This window comes from Bos javanicus, chromosome 21 (assembly GCF_032452875.1).
Source record: "Bos javanicus breed banteng chromosome 21, ARS-OSU_banteng_1.0, whole genome shotgun sequence".
Classification (NCBI taxonomy): domain Eukaryota; kingdom Metazoa; phylum Chordata; class Mammalia; order Artiodactyla; family Bovidae; genus Bos; species Bos javanicus.
This window is the reverse complement of record NC_083888.1, coordinates 48,654,955-48,675,263: the sequence shown is the minus strand read 5'-3', so window position 1 is coordinate 48,675,263 and position 20,309 is coordinate 48,654,955. Positions and strand designations below refer to the sequence as shown.

Genomic DNA, 20,309 nt, shown 5'->3' with positions numbered 1-20,309 from the left:
ACAACTAGTAATGCTTGCCAAAATGTATATCTCCTCAAAATAAAAGCTGCTAAAGCAAAATTTCTTATATTTCACAATTAGTATAAAGTTCTAGCTTAACTCAGTCATTAAACTAGCCGGGCTGTTTACCTTAATCTGATTTTCTTTATCACACAGAACTTGTTCGACATGTACTTTGGAGTCTTCAAATGTTATTTTCTGTTTATTAAGCTCATTCACTTGTTCTCTCCATTCTTCAGCTTCTTGTAAAAGCTAAAATTTAAACCCCAAAGAGAAAGAAAAGCAACTCTTATTATCTCATCATATTTATGTGCAGGTACACTTATTCATGGGCTTCTCTTGTGGCTCAGCTGGTAAAGAATCCACCTGCAAAGTGGGAGACCTGGGTTCCATCCCTGGGTTGGGAAGATCCCCTGGAGAAGGGAAAGGCTACCCACTCCAGTATTCTGGCCTGGAGAATTCCATGGACTGTATAGTCCATGGGGTCACAAAGGGTCGGACACAACTAAGCGACTTTCGCTTTTCACTTTCACACTTATGTATGTAAGGTGTATCATTAAAAGAACCTCACAAAAGGAAGAAGTAACTCATTACTGTATCAAACTCAGGTGTGGATGCACTTATTTATATTACCTAGGTGCACGACTAATAAATAGGCTTCCCTGGTGGCTCAGTGGTAAAGAATCTGCCTGCCAGTGAAGGAGACCTGGGTTTGATCCCTGGGTTGGGAAGATCCCTTGGTGACAGAAATGGCAACCCACTCCAGTATTCTTGCCTGGGAAATCCCATGGACAGAAGAGCCTAGTGGGCTACAGTCCATGGAGTTGCAAAGAGTCCAACACAACTTAGCAACTGAGCACACATGCACCACTAATAAATATTATACAACACAGTGTGTTGCTAAGAAGGGCGAGAAAAAATGAGGTGACGGGGAAGAAGGAGTGTAATGAAGAAAGAAGGGAAGGGAGGAAGGGCTCCTTTTTTCAAAGAACTTTTAAAACATGGGTTTTAAAGTAAAATAACAGACTAACATTCTTCAACTACTTACATGATAAATTTATATCAAATTAAAAGCTTTCTGAGACAAACACACTTGTTAGATTTGACCATTTCTTGCCATTCTTTATATCCCATATAACATGCCATACCTCATTTATATTAAAGTTTATTTTTTAATCATGTGTCGTTTTGTGGCTAACCTTCAGAAATACCCTTAATCTAGAATAGATCAAATTCTGCATAAACAATCTTTTACTGTATAGACTTTTACAGAGGAGAACTTTCTCAACATAAATAAAAGGTAAAGACTGTCATAAAAGATAAACTTAACTATATAATGCTTATTTTAAAGTTGTGCAAATCAAAAAATAACAGAAATAAAATTTAAAATTTAAAAACAAGCAAGTAACTAGAAAGAAATCTTTATATATATCACAGGGTTAATAACTGTAATATGCAAAAAGCTTTTAGAAGTCAATAAGAAAAAAAGGTCCCCTCCCCCAAAAATACAATCAGCAAGTGATTTACAAAAGAATCAGCCCATATATATATATATATATATGGAAAAAAGGCCAATTTTATTTAAATTTAAAACTCTATTCTATTAAATAGTAATTACTGGGTTTCCCTGCAAAATTAAGGTTTCATCAGCATATTCCCTAGCACACAAAAAACTAGTCCTTCTCCATGTATGTTAGTAAAGTAAGATAATTTTGACAGATTAAAAATAAATAAGAATTTAAGAATAAAACTTGGATTTGGTGACTGGCTGATCTTTAGTGAGTTACTAAGGAGACTGCATACATAGCGAGCAGTCTTATAAGGTTAAAGAAGGAATGTGTTAGAACATGGAGTCAGTGCATACAGAATAGTTTATTTCAAAAACTCTGATGACCAAAAGGAGTTAGAGTAAAGCAGCTATAAAGAGTAAGACAATCTAGATGAAATATTTTCAATGTACAGAAGGTCACTTTTGACTATATTGATAACACAGCAAAATTAACACAGGATGTATTGATACCAGCCACTTTCACCTGAAATCTACTAAGATGACAGTAAAAAGGTTTAAGGGGGAAAAAAAGCATAAACCCACAAGGAAAGAGACAAAATGTGATGAAGAAAAAGATAGTTCCAGAAGTGGAAAGTGATAGAAGCATGGTAAAAGACCAGACAATTGAAATCTAAGGCAGAAGATGGTAGAGTCTAAAAGTAGTGTTGACTTGATACAAACCAGGAAGGCTCATGATTTGGAGGTACAAGTACTAGTTTGTAAGTGGAATGAAAAGAGAAGGACTACTCAAAAGTCTGTATGAAAACTAGTTAGAGAAAGGCCCATGTTCTCCCCACACATACATATACAAACACTCTAATTCTCAGTCCATCCCTCTCTCCCTCTGTCTTTTACATGCACAAACACATGCATGTGCACACATGCTTACACACACATACACACACATCTGGCAAAAGCCTGGAAGGTTATTCTCTAGCTAGAATCTGAAATCTGGGACACCTGACCCAGGTAAAGGTGTGAGTAATAAGCTGTAAACATAAAAGCATTAAGCGAAAACTGACTTACTGAATAGTGAGATACCAGCCCTCCTTACCTCAATGTTCACAAACAACCCTATACCTACCAAACAGGAACTGTGGAGGATTCATCCCTGTGGAAAATGGTATTTGAAAACCAACAACTGGGGACCCTCCAATGAAATACCCTAGCCAGATTACTGTGTAGAAAGGCCCGTAAGAAACACACACAGGGCTTCCAACTAGATTTGGAGAGCCCTGCTATTAAATAGACACCCATGAATCACCAAACATCTGAAAAAAGAAACCCTTAGACAAAAGACATAGACTAAAACAGAACACAAAGGAACTTGAAGGAAACAAGGCAACTCAGGAAAAAAAAAAAAAATCAAAAAAGAGTAGGGAAGAAAAACATGACATCCTCAGCAAAGTAAGACACTGCATCCATGAAATCAGTAAAAAGCATAAGCAAAACAACAAACAATTCTCACAAGCAAAAAATATCAGAGAAGAAGTGAACAAAAGTTTCATAGTCATAAAGAAACCAAAAAAGACATTTTCAAATAATTTCATACATCATACAAAATACACCCCAAAATGAATAAAATAATTCAAGTAAATTTCCCAGAACTGAATCAAGAGCAAGAGTTTCCAGACAGAGTGTAACCAACAAATATATGGAAAAAGACCCACACTAAGCCATATCATTGTGAAATTTCAGAGAACTGGAAATAATGAACGATACTAAAATTTTCCACAGCGGAAAAGAATAGGTAACAAAAAATGTTCAGTAATCCAAACAGCATGTGACTTCTCACAAGTAAGTCTGGAAAATGAAGACAATAGAGTAATAATGTCAAAATTTCAAGAGGAAAAAAAAAAATTGCAACCCAGAAGATATCCAACCGAGAAGACATTCTAAGTCATGAAACTTCTTAAAAAGATTCCTCCTATGCTTTTCCTCAGGAAGATAATCAAGGGAATTTACCACATAAAGCACACACATGACATGGGAAATAGAAGATCCAACACAGAAAAAAAAACAAGTCAAAGGATAGGGGTGAAGTGAAATCTCAAACGGCAGAAATATAACAGACCTGGAGAACAAGTTCCTACTGAACTAGGAGGACGGAAGACCCCAGAAAGTACTGCTTCAAGGAAAAAATAAAATTAGATTAACCAAAGCCTTTGCACACATCAACAAAACATTTACATAATCTCTAAAAGAGACATTTATGATTGAAATACAGATAAATTACAGATACGTCTAAAAGAAACAAGACAATTATTAACTCTATGGCAAATAAAAAGTTGAGTGAAACAAAATACGTAATCAGAGCACATCATGTGACTCAGCTGTGAACAATGTTTAGAAAATTATAAATAATGTTATCATTAAAAAAATCTCCCACTGAAAAATTCTAACCGTATTGGGAGAATAGTTTGAGAGGAAATATGTTTGGGTATGTGGCAGTGTCTACATATGTGAGGAGGAAGAAGATAAAAGTTAAATCCTTACTATATCTGCCACCATAGCCGCTTCTGTCTTTAGGCCCCTCGCTGCAATAGCTCTCATGGTACTCTCTGCTCTCCTACAATCTGGCTTTGAAGATTTGTGCTAAATGCTATTTGCTATTATTATCAAAATGGTGAGTGTCCAGGCTTACTTTCACTCCTGGGGGAAGAGGGTTCCAGGAATATAGACCTTTGTATCCTTTACAAAAGAGACACCATAGGGTACATAGGAGATTGCCCTGCTCTTGTGGTCTACAGAAATAGCCCACTTCTGCCCCTAGCATGAGTCAGTCATGAGTATGCCCAGAACATTTATAATTATATACTCACAAGTTGAGGAGTCCCTTTACAGTACAAACCTGTTTCTGGCTTTCTTGAAGCTGAGAATTTTCACTCAGAGCATCTTTTATAGCTATCTTAAGTCGTTCTTCATTCATCTGAAATATTTTGAAGGTTGTTTTGGCCTAAGTAGAATACAACATAGTGAGATTACAAGAATTAGTTTAATAGCCCTTTTTTATACACACTGCTTGAAACATGGAATTAAAGTTAAAAACACGCCAATATTAATAGGAGAGGCAGCATGCTATAGCAGAAAAAAGGCTGGCTTAACTCATGGTCTAGTCACTCAAGGTCTAGGTGCTCTGCCACTAACTTGCCACATGACTTTGGACATGTGATTCAACCCCTCATAACCTTCTATGTACACTACCTGGAAACTTTAATTAACTTTCTATTGTCTCTCTTCAGTTCAGTTCAGTTCAGTCACTCAGTCGTGTCCGACTCTTTGCGACCCCATGAATCACAGCACACCAGGCCTCCCTGTCCATCACCAACTCCCGGAGTTCACTCAGACTCATATCCATCGAGTCAGTGATGCCATCCAGCCATCTCATCCTCTGTCGTCCCCTTCTCCTCCTGCCCCCAATCCCTCCCAGCATCAGAGTCTTTTCCAATGAGTCAACTCTTCGCATGAGGTGGCCAAAGTACTGGAATTTCACCTTTAGCATCATTCCTTCCAAAGAAATCCCAGGGCTGATCTCCTTCAGAATGGACTGGTTGGATCTCCTTAAAATCTACAAAAGCCTTTCTGTCCATTTTGTCTACTAATATTAAGTGCCAATCACCTTCAACAGTGAACCGTATATACAGCTATAGCTCAATAAATATTATTCAATGAAAAAAATGAACTTTCCTCAGATGCTCAATATTTTACAACTGTACCTAGGGCTTCCCTGGTGGCTCAGTGGTAAAGAAACTGCCTGTCAATGCAAGAGACACAGGTTCAATTCCATGTGTCAAGGAGCACCTAAGCCCGTTTGCTACAACTATTGAGCCTATACTCTAGAGGCTAAGAGCCACAACTACTGAGTCCACGTACGGCAACTACTGAACCTCATACACCCAGAACCTGTGCTCTGCAGCAAGAGGAGCCACTGCACTGAGAGGCCCTTGCACAGCTACTAGAGAAATAGCCCCCATTGTCCACATCTAGAGAAAAAGCCCGCCCAGCAACAAACACACAGCACAGCCAAAAATAAATTAAAAAAAAATTTTAACTACTTTTTAAAGTAGTTTAAAAATAAACTAAATTTTATTTAAAATTTTATTTAAATTTTATCTTAAAATAAACTAAATTTTTAAAATACTGTATCTAAATCACCAGATGCTCAACACCGAAATCAGACTGATTATATTCTTTGCAGCCAAAGATGGAGAAACTCTATACAGTCAGCAAAAACAAGACCAGGAGCTGACTGTGGCTCAGACCATGAACTCCTTATTACCAAATTCAGACTGAAATTGAAGAAAGTAGGGAAAACCACTAGACCATTCAGGTATGACCTAAATCAAATCCCTTATGATTATACAGTGGAAGTGAGAAATAGATTTAAGGGTCTAGATCTGATAGATAGAGTGCCTGATGAACTATGGAATGAGGTTTGTGACACTGTACAGGAGACAGGGATCAAGACCATCTTCATGGAAAAGAAATGTAAAAAAGCAAAATGGCTGTCTGGGGAGGCCTTACAAATAGCCGTGAAAAGAAGAGAAGCGAAAAGCAAAGGAGAAAAGGAAAGATATAAACATCTGAATGCAGAGTTCCAAAGAATAGCAAGAAGAGATAAGAAAGCCTTCCTCAGCGATCAATGCAAAGAAATAGAGGAAAACAACAGAACAGGAAAGACTAGGAATCTCTTCAAGAAAATCAGAGATACCAAAGGAACATTTCATGCAAAGATGGGCTTGATAAAGGACAGAAATGGTATGGTCCTAACAGAAGCAGAAGATATTAAGAGATGGCAAGAACACAGAAGAACTGTACAAAAAGATCTTCACAATCCAGATAATCACGGTGGTGTGATCACTGACCTAGAGGCAGACATCCTGGAATGTGAAGTCAAGTGGGCCTTAGAAAGCATCACTACGAACAAAGCTAGTGGAGGTGATGGCATTCCAGTTGAGCTATTCCAAATCCTGAAAGATGATGCTGTGAAAGTGCTGCACTCAATATGCCAGCAAATTTGGAAAACTCAGCAGTGGCCATAGGACTGGAAAAGGTCAGTTTTCATTCCAATCCCAAAGAAAGGCAATGCCAAAGAATGCTCAAACTACCGCACAATTGCACTCATCTCACACGCTAGTAAAGTAATGCTCAAAATTCTCCAAGCCAGGCTTCAGCAATATGTGAACCGTGAACTTCCTGATGTTCAAGCTGGTTTTAGAAAAGGCAGAGGAACCAGAGACCAAATTGCCAACATCCTCTGGATCGTGGAAAAAGCAAGAGAGTTCCAGAAAAGCATCTATTTCTGTTTTATTGACTATGCCAAAGCCTTTGTGTAGATCACAATAAACTGTGGAAAATTCTGAAAGAGATGGGAATACCAGACCACCTGATCTGCTTCTTGAGAAATTTGTATGCAGGTCAGGAAGCAACAGTTAGAACTGGATATGGAACAACAGACTGGTTCCAAATAGGAAAAGGAGTTCGTCAAGCTGTATACTGTCACTCTGTTTATTTAACTTATATGCAGAGTACATCATGAGAAACGCTGGACTGGAAGAAACACAAGCTGGAATCAAGATTGCCAGGAGAAATCTCAATAACCTCAGATATGCAGATGATACCACCCTTATGGCAGAAAGTGAAGAGGAACTAAAAAGCCTCTTGATGAAAGTGAAAGAGGAGAGTGAAAAAGTTGGCTTAAAGCTCAACATTCAGAAAACTAAGATCACGGCATCCGATCCCATCACTTCATGGGAAATAGATGGGGAAACAGTGGACACAGTGTCAGACTTTAATTTTCTGGGCTCCAAAATCACTGCAGATGGTGATTGCAGCCATGAAATTAAAAGGTGCTTACTCCTTGGAAGGAAAGTTATGACCAACCTAGATAGCATATTGAAAAGTAGAGACATTACTTTGCCAACAAAGGTTCGTCTAGTCAAGGCTATGGTTTTTCCTGTGGTCATGTATGGATGTGAGAGTTGGACTGTGAAGAAGGCTGAGCGCCAAAGAGTTGATGCTTTTGAACTGTGGTGTTGGAGAAGACTCTTGAGAGTCCCTTGGACTGCAAGGAGATCCAACCAGTCCATTCTGAAGGAGATCAGCCCTGGGATTTCTTTGGAAGGAATGATGCTAAAGCTGAAACTCCAGTACTTTGGCCACCTCATGCGAAGAGTTGACTCATTGGGAAAGACTCTGATGCTGGGAGGGATTGGGGGCAAGAGGAGAAGGGGACGACAGAGGATGAGATGGCTGGATGGCATCACTGACTCGATGGACGTAAGTCTAAGTGAACTCTGGGAGATGGTGATGGACAGGGAGGCCTGGCATGCTGTGATTCATGGGGTCACAAAGAGTCGGAGACAACGGAGCAACTGATCTGATCTGATCTAAATTCTAATATTTAATTCTTTAATTATAAAAGTAATAGCAAAATGTAAATGATTTTTAAAGCAATAGCCCTATTAAAACAACTCAACTTACTTCAGCTACTTGTGATTTGAGGGACTTGGATTCATCTTCTAGGGACTGGATCCTTTTTGAAATCTCTGACATCTAAAAAGACAGTATCAATCAACAAGTATTTACTGAACTCCTCCAGTTTTCAAGATGCCATTTCTATCAAGTATATTATTAACCTAACACTTTTGCTCCAAAAGTGAGGATTCAGATTAAGAAAACTTCACAGCTATATGCTTAAAGGGATTTTATATAAAAGTCATATAATGTATTTCAACTCATCTTTAATATTTCTTAACATTTAAGTTATATATAAGAAGGCTACTAGCATTATATCTTACTAAATAATCTCACACACATTAAGATCATCCTTAAGATAGATTTTAAAATAAAGACAAAAAAAAGGGAAGTTTAAGTTCCTAAAACACTTGCAGAGTAATAAAAAACCAAAACCACTATATATGTGATTATTCAACTTAAATGATTTATGTGAGCTATTCCATAGTGCAAATAGAAAATTTCTATAAGAATATGCTAGAAATGCAACATATAATGTTAACTCTAACAAATGAAAAGAGCTAGAGGATCCAGAAAATTTTATTCTCCACTTTATAGTCTTCTGTATTCTTTTGACTTTTTTTTTTTTTACAGTGCATGTAATACTTTAACCGATATCATATAATTTTTTTTAACTCAATAACGTTCTTTTTCCTACAGTCTCCTCAAACACAAAAGTCCTACCAATTCATCTTGCTTCGAATGTTTAGATTTCTCTTCCTTTAACTCTTTTTCTAGAATGAGTATTTCATCCTCAAGTTCAGATTTGGACTCAGTCAGCTTTTCATAGAATGCCTGAAAGAGGAAGAAAACTTTATAAGACAGTCATAGGAATATTTGGTGAAGATAAATCAGATGAATGTAATCAAATACACACACTATAAGTTAAATGAATCTAGTTTATATATTTGTTCATTTTTATAACACTGAAATCACAGAAATACTAGCAGGTGTTAGCAAACTTTTTCTAGAAAGAGACAGTAAATATTTTAGGCTTGAAAGCCATGCAGTTTCTGTTCCAGCTAAAGTCACATACATATGTAGTGAGAAAGCAGAGACAACACATAAAGGAATGAGCATGGCTATGTTTCAATAAGATTTTATTTACAACAACCAGTGAAGAGCTCAGAGCCTAGTTTGCCAACTTCTGCTCTAAAACATTATAAAAGAAGCATGAGAAAAAGTCCAATTTCATATAATTCAATACATAAAATCAAAAATAAACTCAAAAGACAATCAAGATAATATTCTACACTGAATTAAAACATATTTTCTGTGGCCTTTTTAATTTAAAATGATTAGTTACTGGATTATCCAATTGGAATTTAAATACTGTAATAAACATACCTCTGATATTTGTGATCCTTCAACAAACTTGTTAAAAGAAAAATAAACCAAAAGAATCAAAGAACTTAATGCAGGCCAAAATAAATGTAAAACAAGTACATATTATATCATACTGGTTAAAAAGCATATTATATATATTCATATATATACATATAGTAAAAAAATATATATGCATATATTTCCCCAAATTTGACTACCTGATTATATGAGTTCTCTTACTTGAATCAAAATTACCCTGATATTTGGATTTTATCTACAGATTCAAAGAGCAATTTTTGTAACTGTACCACATTATAGTTTATATTCAACTATGTTTACCAATCTTGAAAATAAACACTGTATGTTTCAAAAAACTACTAAAATTAGAGAAAAACTTCCAAAATATTCATTTTAAAGTAAAAACTCAATGCCTAAGAATAAATTGGTGGCTTTATTTTATCCACAATGTTGCAAAGAGTAAATATATTTGCTATTCAGTTTTTGTTCTTCTGTCAGCATGTTAAATTCCTTGTGAAATTCTATTTTTCAATCTAATAAATTACAAATAAATAAACAAAATATAATAATTTCAACACGTTTTTGAGAATATTAATAGGTAACATAAAGAAAAAAAGGTTAAGAATTCAATTTTATTTGGAATTCAATTTATGACTTCCTTTGGACTCTACTAGGAAATTCTGATCCATAGGCTTTGATGATTTATAGACATCAGTGATGGAGAACGCCAAGCTAACTGAACACGTATACCGAAGGTACAAAGTCCATCATTTTCTATTTTAATATTAGTATGCTTTTTACAACACTTCCATCTCTAAACAGTAGCATGACACTCCTATTACAAACCCTTATCTGTCATACCTTAGCTAAACGACAGATTATCACACTTTCCTTCCTTATTATTAGCCAAATCAAACCTGGCTCAGGAGACCCAACTCTGTATTTCTTCCAAACTGCACATTCAGTGGCATCATGTTGGTACCTTGAAATTGGTCATGGTAGGAGTATTTACACAACAGAACTCAGCAGGTGTTACAAATAAAGGCTCCTACTTTTCAGATACCAGCACATCACTGTGTGTAACATTCTAGTCAGCTCCTAACCCTTTGATGGGGTAAAGGCAAGAACTGCCTCAATTTACATAATTATTATTTCAAACTATTCCTAAATTTATGAAAGTGAATTCTATTTTTCCTTCCTGGAGCAAACTGAGCCAAAAAAAAGAATGATTATCTTAATACATTTCCCAGAAATGAAGAATTAAGAGCATCTACATAACTCTAGATGACAGTGAACCGAATATGCTTCACTCAAAACAAATCATCAACAAAGGCTCAAAATTTTACAACACCTTATGCTACTTACTAACATTCTATTTCCTATATTTAACTTAAATTTCTTTAAGTTTTAATATCCAAGAAATGTGAGTTTTGAGAAGCTACATGACTTTTAAAGTTTATGTCATTTAGTAAGAACCTTCCCTTTAACTTCTATAAGTATCTATTTGTTCTTACCTCCAAACTTTGTGCTTCTGTTGACTCCTTCTCATAGCTGGCATCCTTTAAAGATGACTCTAAGCTTTCATACTGAAAGAAAGCAACACTGTAAGTAAAAGTACTATAAATTTTATTCCAAACTATACCTGCCCTCTGACCCACCAATTCCATGAAAAGCAACAGTAAAACCACACTGCAGAAAGACAGCATCATCCACAGCTTCAAATTTACCACGATAATTTTTATTATACTATTATTGATACTCAACATGGAAAAATCTGGCATTCAAGAAAACAAGATCTGAGTGAGAATGAAGAAAAAAAATGAACAAGGGAAAAAGACAACCTTAGAGGGTTCAAGTAACAGAGTTCTCCTTCAGACAACAAAATAAGTAAGCTTAATATATAAGAGGAACTAAAAGACAATCATTGAGCCAAAGAAAAAAAACTACAAAAAGAGCCACACAACCTTTAGAACCAAAAAAGGCAACAGATGAAATTAAGAAGGTTTAAAAGGTGATTGGGCATAGGTGACCGAGAAGGCAATGGCACCCCCCTCCAGTACTCTTGCCTGGAAAATCCCATGGACGGAGGAGCCTGGTAGGCTGCAGTCCATGGGGTCGCTAAGAGTCAGACACGACTGAGCGACTTCACTTTCACTTTTCACTTTCCTGCATTGGAGAAGGAAATGGCAACCCACTCCAGTGTTCTTGCCTGGAGAATCCCAGGGACAGGGGAGCCTGGTGGGCTGCAGTCTATGGGGTCGCACAGAGTTGGACATGACTGAAGCGACTTAGCACCAGCAGGCATAGGTGAAGACAATCAGTAAGATGGAAGCTAGATCAGAAGAAAATATCCAGACTCAAGTGTGAACAAAAAGATAAGAAATCCAGAAAAGAACATAAGAGATATGTGGGATATAGTAAAAAGCTAAAATACAAGTATCTGGAATCCCAGCAAGAGAAGAAAAAAGAGAAAAACAGTATTTGAAAAAGTTATGATCAAGAGAATTCCAAAACAAATAAGACATTAAGCCACAGATTCTGGAACATCATGAAGCCCAGGGATGAATAACAGAAGACACCACATCCATACAGCTAGTAACACTGCTGAAAATCAAAGATAAAGAGAAAATCATAAAAATAGGCACATAGTTTCTTATAAATTATACACTTCCTGCCATATGACCCACCAATTCTAAGATATTTACAGAAGAGAAATAAAAACATATACCCACAGACAAAAAAAGGTAGAATGATCATAGCAACTTTATTCATAATAACCAAAAGATGGAAATAACCACATTCAGAGGTAAACGGATAAAAGAAAATGCGGTATGTTGATATAATGAAAATGTACTTTCAAGTTAAAACAAAAAACTACTATATGCAACATAGTGAATCTCAAAAATACAATGCTACCTGAAAAAAGCCAGACACAAAAAAGTATGATTTCATTTACAGAAACTCTAAAATAGACAAAAACTAATTTATGGAGATAGAAATATAAACAGTGGTTGCTGGCAGGGCTATGGGGCTGAATGAAAATGAGGACAAGGGAAATGCAAAGGTGACAGGAATGTTTTATGTATTAACGAGGAAGGTAGATGCCTGGGTGATACACCTGTGAAAATAGAGAGAACTGCGTATTTAAGAATGTCCATTTAACTATTGAAAACTACACTTCAGGTTTTTAAATTGAAAGAGAAAAATAATTCAAAAAAAGACATAACACCAAATTTCAATAAAACTTATAGCTGACTTCGACCCACAAACAACATGCCAAGAAAAAAAGTAAAATGAGGTGTCCCCAAAGTGCTTACAGAAAACAACTGCCAACTCAGACTTCTATAAAGAACATCACACAAAACAGAGAAATAAAGACATGGTCAGACAAAAACTAAGAGTTATCGACACTACGTTACAGAAAAAAAACAGGAGGTCCTTCTATTCTTTAAGAGGAAAAAAATCACCTCAGATGGAAGATGGAAAGGAAGGGAAGAATGAAAAGTAATGGAAAGAATAAATGTGTGGATGAATCCAAATGAATCTTGACTGTCTCAAAGAATAATAAAATTATTTGGGGGTTTATATAAATATAAAGGCAAAATATAATGCAAAAGGCAAAATATAATAGATAAAAGGGGGCAAGTGGAATTAAAGCATTCTAAGATCTTTGCACTATTCATTAAGCAGTATTATAATAGCACAAATTTATATTAGAACTCAATAATTTAAAAATTTACACTACAATCTCAAAGGTAACCATTAAAAAAAAAAATCCATAACTAACAAACCCAATGATGTAGAAAATATTGAATTAGTTAAAAACTGTTTCAATCCAAAAATAAAAAAATAGAAGAGAAAAAGGCATGTGGGACAGATGGGTCAAACAGGAAAATAGTTAAGATGGTAGATTTGACCCCTAATAAATTAGAAATTGTATTAAATGCAAATGAACTAAATAGTCTAATTAAATAAAGAGATTTTTTAGACTGATTAAAAAAAGAAAAACCTATCTGTATGACGTTCAAATCACTAAGCTATGAGGAAAATGTACATTAAACCTCACTGAACACCACTATAAATCAACCATACTTCAGTAAAATTTAAAAAAACAAACACCTCATTGAGACAACACTTCACATTTGTTAGGATGGCTATAATCAAAAAGACATAATAACAAGTGTTGGGAAAGATGTGGAGAAAATGGGACACTCACAAGCTGCTGGCGGAAATATAAACTAGCACAGCCGCTGTGAAACACAATATGGCAGTTCTTCAAAAAGTTAAATATAGATCCAACAATTCTACTCGTAGGTATACACCCAAAATAATTCAAAACGTATATTCACACAAAAATGTGTACAAGAATGTCCATAGCAGCATCATTTATAACAGCCAAAAAGTACAATAACCCAAATGACCATCAATTGAAAAATGGATATGTCAACTGTAGTAAGGAATATTATTTGGCAAAAAAAGATATATATAGTATTGATATTTGCTACAACATGGCTGAGTTTTGAAAACATTATGCTAGGTTTAAAATGCTAGTCACAACAAAGCACATGTTATATATATCATTCCATTTACGTGAAATGGAATCCAGAGTGGGCAAGTTTATAGAAATAGAAAGTGGGTAAGTTGTCTAGGGCTTGGGAATAGGGGAGATTGGGTGAAGCGTGATAGCTAAGATGTGCAGGGCTCCTTTAGGGTGTACAAAGTATGTTCAAAAACATTTTGTTTTGTTTAGTAAATAAACTAAAAGTATACTAAATATACTAAAGTATACTAAAATATACTAATTATATAAATATTCACTTGTATAATTTAAATGGGTGAACAGTACACTATATGAATTATATCCCAACAGAGCTGTTTAAAAAACTACTATAATAGTTTCAAAACCCTCAGATACCAGGGAATAAATAAATCTAAGAAAAGATGTGCAAGACCTCAACACAAAAATGTATAAACAACACTGAGAATTTTAAAAAGACATAATTAGAGGGATATACCATGGTCCATCGATAAATATTCAACATTGTAAAAATGTAAATTTTTTCCAAATTAATCTATATAGTCAATGTAATCCCAAATTCCCAGCAGGCTATGTGCATGTGTGCATGTGTAAACTGATGAAGTGATTGAAAATTTATATGAAAACACACAATCTCGAAAAACAAGTCTGGCGATTTACACTGTCAGATACTAAGACGAGCTAGGTAGCTTTTAAAAAGCATGGTATTGGTGCAAAGATATATACATATATGCTGCTGCTGCTGCTAAGTCGCTTCAGTCATGTCTGACTCTGTGCGACCCCAGAGACGGCAGCCCACCAGGCTCCCCCGTCCCTGGGACTCTCCGGGCAAGAATACCGGAGTGGGTTGCCATTTCCTTCTCCAATTCGTGAAAGCGAAAAGTGAAAGTGAAGTCACTCAGTTGTGTCCGACTCCTAGCGACCCCATGGACTGCAGCCCACCAGGCTCCTCCGTCCACGGGATTTTCCAGGCAAGAGGACTGGAGTGAAGTGCCATTGCCTTCTCCAATATACATATGTGTGTATATATATAAAATAGACCAAAAGAACAGAAAATATTATAAAAACAGACTCAGATATACACAGTCACAAGATTTAAGACAACAACACTACAGAACAAAGGGGAAAGATGGCCTTTTAATAAATGGTACTGGTAAATTCAGCAGCCATATGAAAACATAAAATACTAACCACCAAATCATACATCACAGACTGAATTCTAGATTAATTTGCAGCTGAACTGCGTTTCCCCTCAATATGTGTTTGTTGAAGCTGCAGTACCTCAAAATGTGACTGTATTTGGAGACAGGCCTTTCAAAGGCCATTAAGTTAAAATGAGCCCATTGGATTAAGATAGGCTCTAATCCAATCTGACTGGTACCCTTACAAGAGAAGGAAATTTGGACACAGAGAGACATCAGAAACACGCACCTGTACAGAGAAAAGACAATGTGAGAACAGACTAAGAGGCTGGCCGGTTATGTCAAAATGACAGGCCTTAGCACAAACCAAACCAGTCCTCACCTTGATCCTGGACTTCTAACCTCCAAAACTGTGAAAAATTTAATTTCTATGTAAATCATCCAGCCTGAGGTATTGTGTTGTAACAGTCCTATCAAACTAATAAAAAGACTAAATAAGAAAAGTAAAAAAAATAAAGTTTCTAAAAGATAACACAGATGAATATCTTCATATTCTTGAGTAGACCAAAAAAAAATTTTTTTTTAAATAGGAAACAAACAGCAGTCATCATAAAGAAAAGATTGACAAATTAAACTGTTACAAATAAGAACTTCTGCTTACCAAGACACCACTTGAAATATAAAGGCAAACCAAGATATTTGTAATACATGTATCTGACAAAGGACTTGTATCCAAAATATAGGAAAAATATATATATCAAAAGGAAAAAGATAACCAAAGATTTTCAAAAGATAAAAGATAATTTTCAAAATGTGAAAAAAAATTAACTAGGCAACATGAAACAAAAAGGATATATCCAAATGGCCAATAAAACATCAAAGGGTGTTCAACCTCATCGGTCAGGGAAACAAAACCCGAAATCATAATGAGACATCACTATGCACCGACCACAATGGTTACAATTTAGACTGGTAATATGAAAGCAACTGAACTCTCATACTTTGCAAACAAAGCATTAATAATCTTAAACTTACACAGAAAACCTGCACTGAAAAGTAAGGATCCTAGAGGATCCTAACATGAATGTCCACATTTTCAAAAATGTCTTACCTCCTTTTGAACAATGCTAAATTTTTCAAGCAGTTTACATTTTTCTTCAATCAGTGTAGAAAGTTCTATAGCAAGCTTTTTCTCTCTCCCTAAAAAAGAGTTAATGTTATCATGTTTTTAAGCTTATTTAATTACAAACAACAATGATGTGAACTAAAATAGAAAAAAAGAGCTTACCCACATAAAGCCGGCTTCTAACCTGAAACAAATTTTTAACAAAAATTACATTAAAACAAACATACATTCAGGCAAATATAACTTATTTAACTGCTACTGACAACTTAAAGTGTTTCTTATTACCTTTAGTATAAACATAAGCTAGCCAAAAAGTGTTGTATTTCCATTGAGAAAATAATACTACATATTAAAGTCCCCCCATTGAAGATTCACATTATTTATTAGCATAATAAAGGCTCTGAAATAACTCTACCTTAAAAATACCTGTTTCATTTCATTTATCCCACTGCTCCTCAAACATATTTGACCCCAAAACAAACTACTTAAAGAAGCCCCTATGATCTCCCCTAGTACTAATATCTAAAATAACACAATTTGAAAAATGTTACGATGGGGCCATGGATCTGCTGACTATAAAGTAAAAAAACTTTTTTCTTCTTTAACCTCTCTTTCAAACAATGAAGGGAAAATTTCAATTTATAAAGGGGTCAGGCTTAGGACTAAAAAACAATGGGGACATGCCTGCTCCCCCTTCACTCCCCAAATGGGCCACAAGGGCCAGAATAAATAAGTGCTGCTGCTGCTGCTAAGTCGCTTCAGTCGTGTCGGACTCTGTGCGACCCCATACACGGCAGCCCGCCAGGCTCCCCCGCCCTGGGATTCTCCAGGCAAGAATACTGGAATGGGTTGCCATTTCAGTACTGAGAAAAAAAAGCAATTGGGACTTAGATAATCTACACAAGATATACAGGAATAAAATTAAATGAAACAAGATTTAAAAGTCAAGGTACAATATAATTAGATAAGGAACAACTAGTGAACCGAAACAGATTCAGAAACTATCTCAAAAAGTAACAGGAGGAGGAGGAGGCGGCAGCAACGAATCTCTTATAAATGGTGCCGAAGCAGGACCCGAAGCCTAAATTCCAAGAGGTGAGAGAGTGTTGTGCTTTCATGGGCTTCTTCTTTATGAAGCAAAATGTGTAAAAGTTGCCATAAAGGATAAACAAGTAAAATATACATTACAGTGGTTGGAATAAAAATTGGGGTGAATGGGTTCCAGAAAGCAGAGTACTCAAGTACGTGGATACCAATCTGCAGAAACGAGAACTTCATAAAAGCCAATCAGAAGCAGTATGCAGAGGGAAGATGCGAGGGGCTGCCCCTGGAAAGAAGACTGCTGGGCTGCAGCAGAAAAACGCTGAAGTGAAAACAAAAAAGAACAAACAGAAGACACCTGGAAATGGAGATGGTGGCAGCATTGGTGAGACACCTCAGCCTCCCTGCAAGAAAAGGACTTGAGTAGACCCTACTGTTGAAAACCAGGAAACATTCATGAGCAGAGCTGAAGTTAAAGATTCCTGAAGAACTGGAACCATGGCTTGTTGATGACTAGGACTTAATTACCCAGCAAAAACAGCTCTTTTATCTTCCTGCCAAAAAGAATGTGGATTCCATTCTAGAGGATTATGCAAATTATAAGAAATCTCGAGGAAACACAGATCACATGAGGAGTATGCAGTCAATGAGTTAGTGGCTGGGAAAAATGAGTACTTCAGTGTGATGCTGGGCACTCAACTGCTCTACAAATTTGAGAGGCCGAAGTAGGCTGAGAGGAGAAGGCAATGGCAACCCACTCCAGTACTCTTGCCTGGAGAATCCCATGGACGGAGGAGCCTGGTAGGCTGCAGTCCATGGGGTCGCTAGGAGTCAGACATGACTGAGCGACTTCACTTTCACTTTTCACTTTCCTGCACTGGAGAAGGAAATGGCAACCCACTCCAGTGTCCTTGCCTGGAGAATCCCAGGGACAGGGGGAGCCTGGTGGGCTGCCGTCTATGGGGTCGCACAAAGTGGGACACGACTGAAGTGGCTTAGCAGCAGCAGCAGCAGCAGTATGCTGAGATCCTTGCGGACCACTCTGATGCACCCAGGTGTACAGAGGGCCACATCTCCTGAGACTGTAAGAACTGGAGCAATGTTGGCCTATACACCTCTGAAAGAGAAGAGCCTTGCTTTATTACTGAATTATCTTCACAATTTCCTAAAATACCTGGCAAAGAACTCTGCAATTTTGTTCAGTGCCAGGGATTATGAAGTGGCTCCCCCGAATACCATCGGAAAGCCGTGTGAGGCACATGCACCCACCCACATTTGATCTCTATAAACACCTTTTTGTTTCTTAGTCCTTCTCTTGTACAAACAATGTACTTCGGAAACGTTCGTGTATAACAAAATTGATGTTTGTTTTCTGTTTGATTTTAAACAGAGAAAATAAAAGGAGTTACAGCTCCTTTTTTCTTTCCTTTTTTTCATTTCAAAGTTGCTGCCAGTATATTCAGTGATGGACAACAGAGAGACATACTGTAGAGTGTTTTATTGCTTAGCTGACAAAGCTGCTTTTGAACACTGGTGGTTTCTATTCCTTTGACACTACGTACTTTTATAATATGTGTTAATGCTATATGACACAATGCTCTGATTCCTAGTGCCAAAGGCTCAATTCAGTGTATATAACTGAAAACATTCATCCATTTGTGCTCCCCTTTTTTTTAATGGTGCTTAAAGAGCCCATCCTTTGTGAATAATCCATCCATATTGTTCTTTAGGCATTTTATCTTTGCCCAATTGCTGAAGAACGGTGGCTTGTTTCATGGTTTTTGTATTTGTGTCTAATGCACCTTTTAACATTATAGACTCAATGTATTGTGTAGCTACAATTTTCTGGAAAAGTTAATCTTTTAGAAATTGTTTTTCAGATCTTTAATAAATTTTTTCTTTAAATTTCAAAAAAAAAGCAACAGTAAACCATTTAAAAAAAAGGAGAAAAAATCGTTAAAGAGATAGGGAAGTGAGAAGAGCCAACATCTTAAACAGCAATAGTCCCAAAGACAAAAAAAAAAAAACGTAAAATGCAGAAAAAACTTCTCAGAATTAAAAAATATAAAAGATTTCATATTTAAATATTTAAGATAATTCGAAGAAGAAATAAGAAAACAGTCAAGCCTAAACAAATTGTATTGAAATAAGGATATCAAAAGCCTCTACAGAGAACAGATCACTTACAAATGAATAAGAATCACACTGACAAGAGACCTTTCAATAAGTAACATTAAATATAAAAAGACAAGGAAGTAAAGGATTTTAAAGTATTAACAGGATGAAACTTTAGACCCAGAACGCTTAAATCAAACAAACTGCTGTTCCAACATAAGGACTTAATTCAAACATTCTCAAGCATACAAAAGTTTTGCCATACAAAGACCAATACTAAACACAATTTAGAAAGAAGTATCCAAATATGAGAAGAATTAAATTCAGGAGACCCTACAAGAGGTATGGCAATTATTGATGATCAAATATCTTGGTAATATTTATTGTTGTCTTCAGGGATGGAGAAGGGGTGGAGAAGAAAGTGAAAAAGAAAAGAGAAATATTTTTAGAACTAAAATTCTAGATTATACCAACATGAAAGTAGTTTGGAAAGTGAAAGAGACCAAGGGATGTGAGAGTATGCTAAATAAGGTTCTTGTCTTCTCACTAGGAAAATTTACTTTATGAATGCAGAAAGAACTGAAAAGAAATATATCAAAAGTGGAACAAATTAATAAAGTATGCTAGGAGAAAGTGGTCCAAATACATCAGTAATCAATAATCGTAACATGTAGATACAGTAAACTCAGTGAAAACACAGATTTTCGGATTAAATATTTTAAAAAATTCATACAGAACTGAATCACTTTGCTGTATGTATCCTGAAACTAACACGACATAGTAAATCAACTATACTCCAATAAAACAGAGACATTTGTAGAGTACATACATTAAGTAAAAGACCACAGAAAGACCGGAAAATATAAGGATGGAAAAAGACACAATAAACATTACCAAAAAGAAAATTGGTCTAGCTGTATTAACATCAGATAAGAAACT

At 36.0% G+C, this 20,309-nt stretch overlaps 1 protein-coding gene and 1 pseudogene across 12 annotated transcripts in view; one reads left to right on the top strand and one right to left on the bottom strand.

The window, feature by feature from the left end:
- MIA2 (MIA SH3 domain ER export factor 2) overlaps window positions 1-20,309 on the bottom strand; it is a 97,136-nt gene that overhangs the window by 36,371 nt on the left and 40,456 nt on the right. For 8 of the 12 annotated variants that reach the window (XM_061394982.1, XM_061394979.1, XM_061394987.1 and 5 more), the window contains 8 exons: window positions 16,377-16,398; window positions 16,200-16,288; window positions 10,924-10,995; window positions 9,413-9,439; window positions 8,750-8,860; window positions 8,033-8,104; window positions 4,401-4,505; window positions 130-252 (listed from right to left, as the gene is read on the bottom strand). In XM_061394982.1, the coding sequence (XP_061250966.1) occupies window positions 130-252; window positions 4,401-4,505; window positions 8,033-8,104; window positions 8,750-8,860; window positions 9,413-9,439; window positions 10,924-10,995; window positions 16,200-16,288; window positions 16,377-16,398 (621 nt within the window). The remainder of the gene's footprint in view (window positions 1-129; window positions 253-4,400; window positions 4,506-8,032; window positions 8,105-8,749; window positions 8,861-9,412; window positions 9,440-10,923; window positions 10,996-16,199; window positions 16,289-16,376; window positions 16,399-20,309) is intronic. The other 4 variants (XM_061394983.1, XM_061394980.1, XM_061394991.1 and 1 more) reach the window with 1 other exon arrangement.
- Window positions 17,256-18,701, top strand: LOC133234450 (mortality factor 4-like protein 1; annotated as a pseudogene).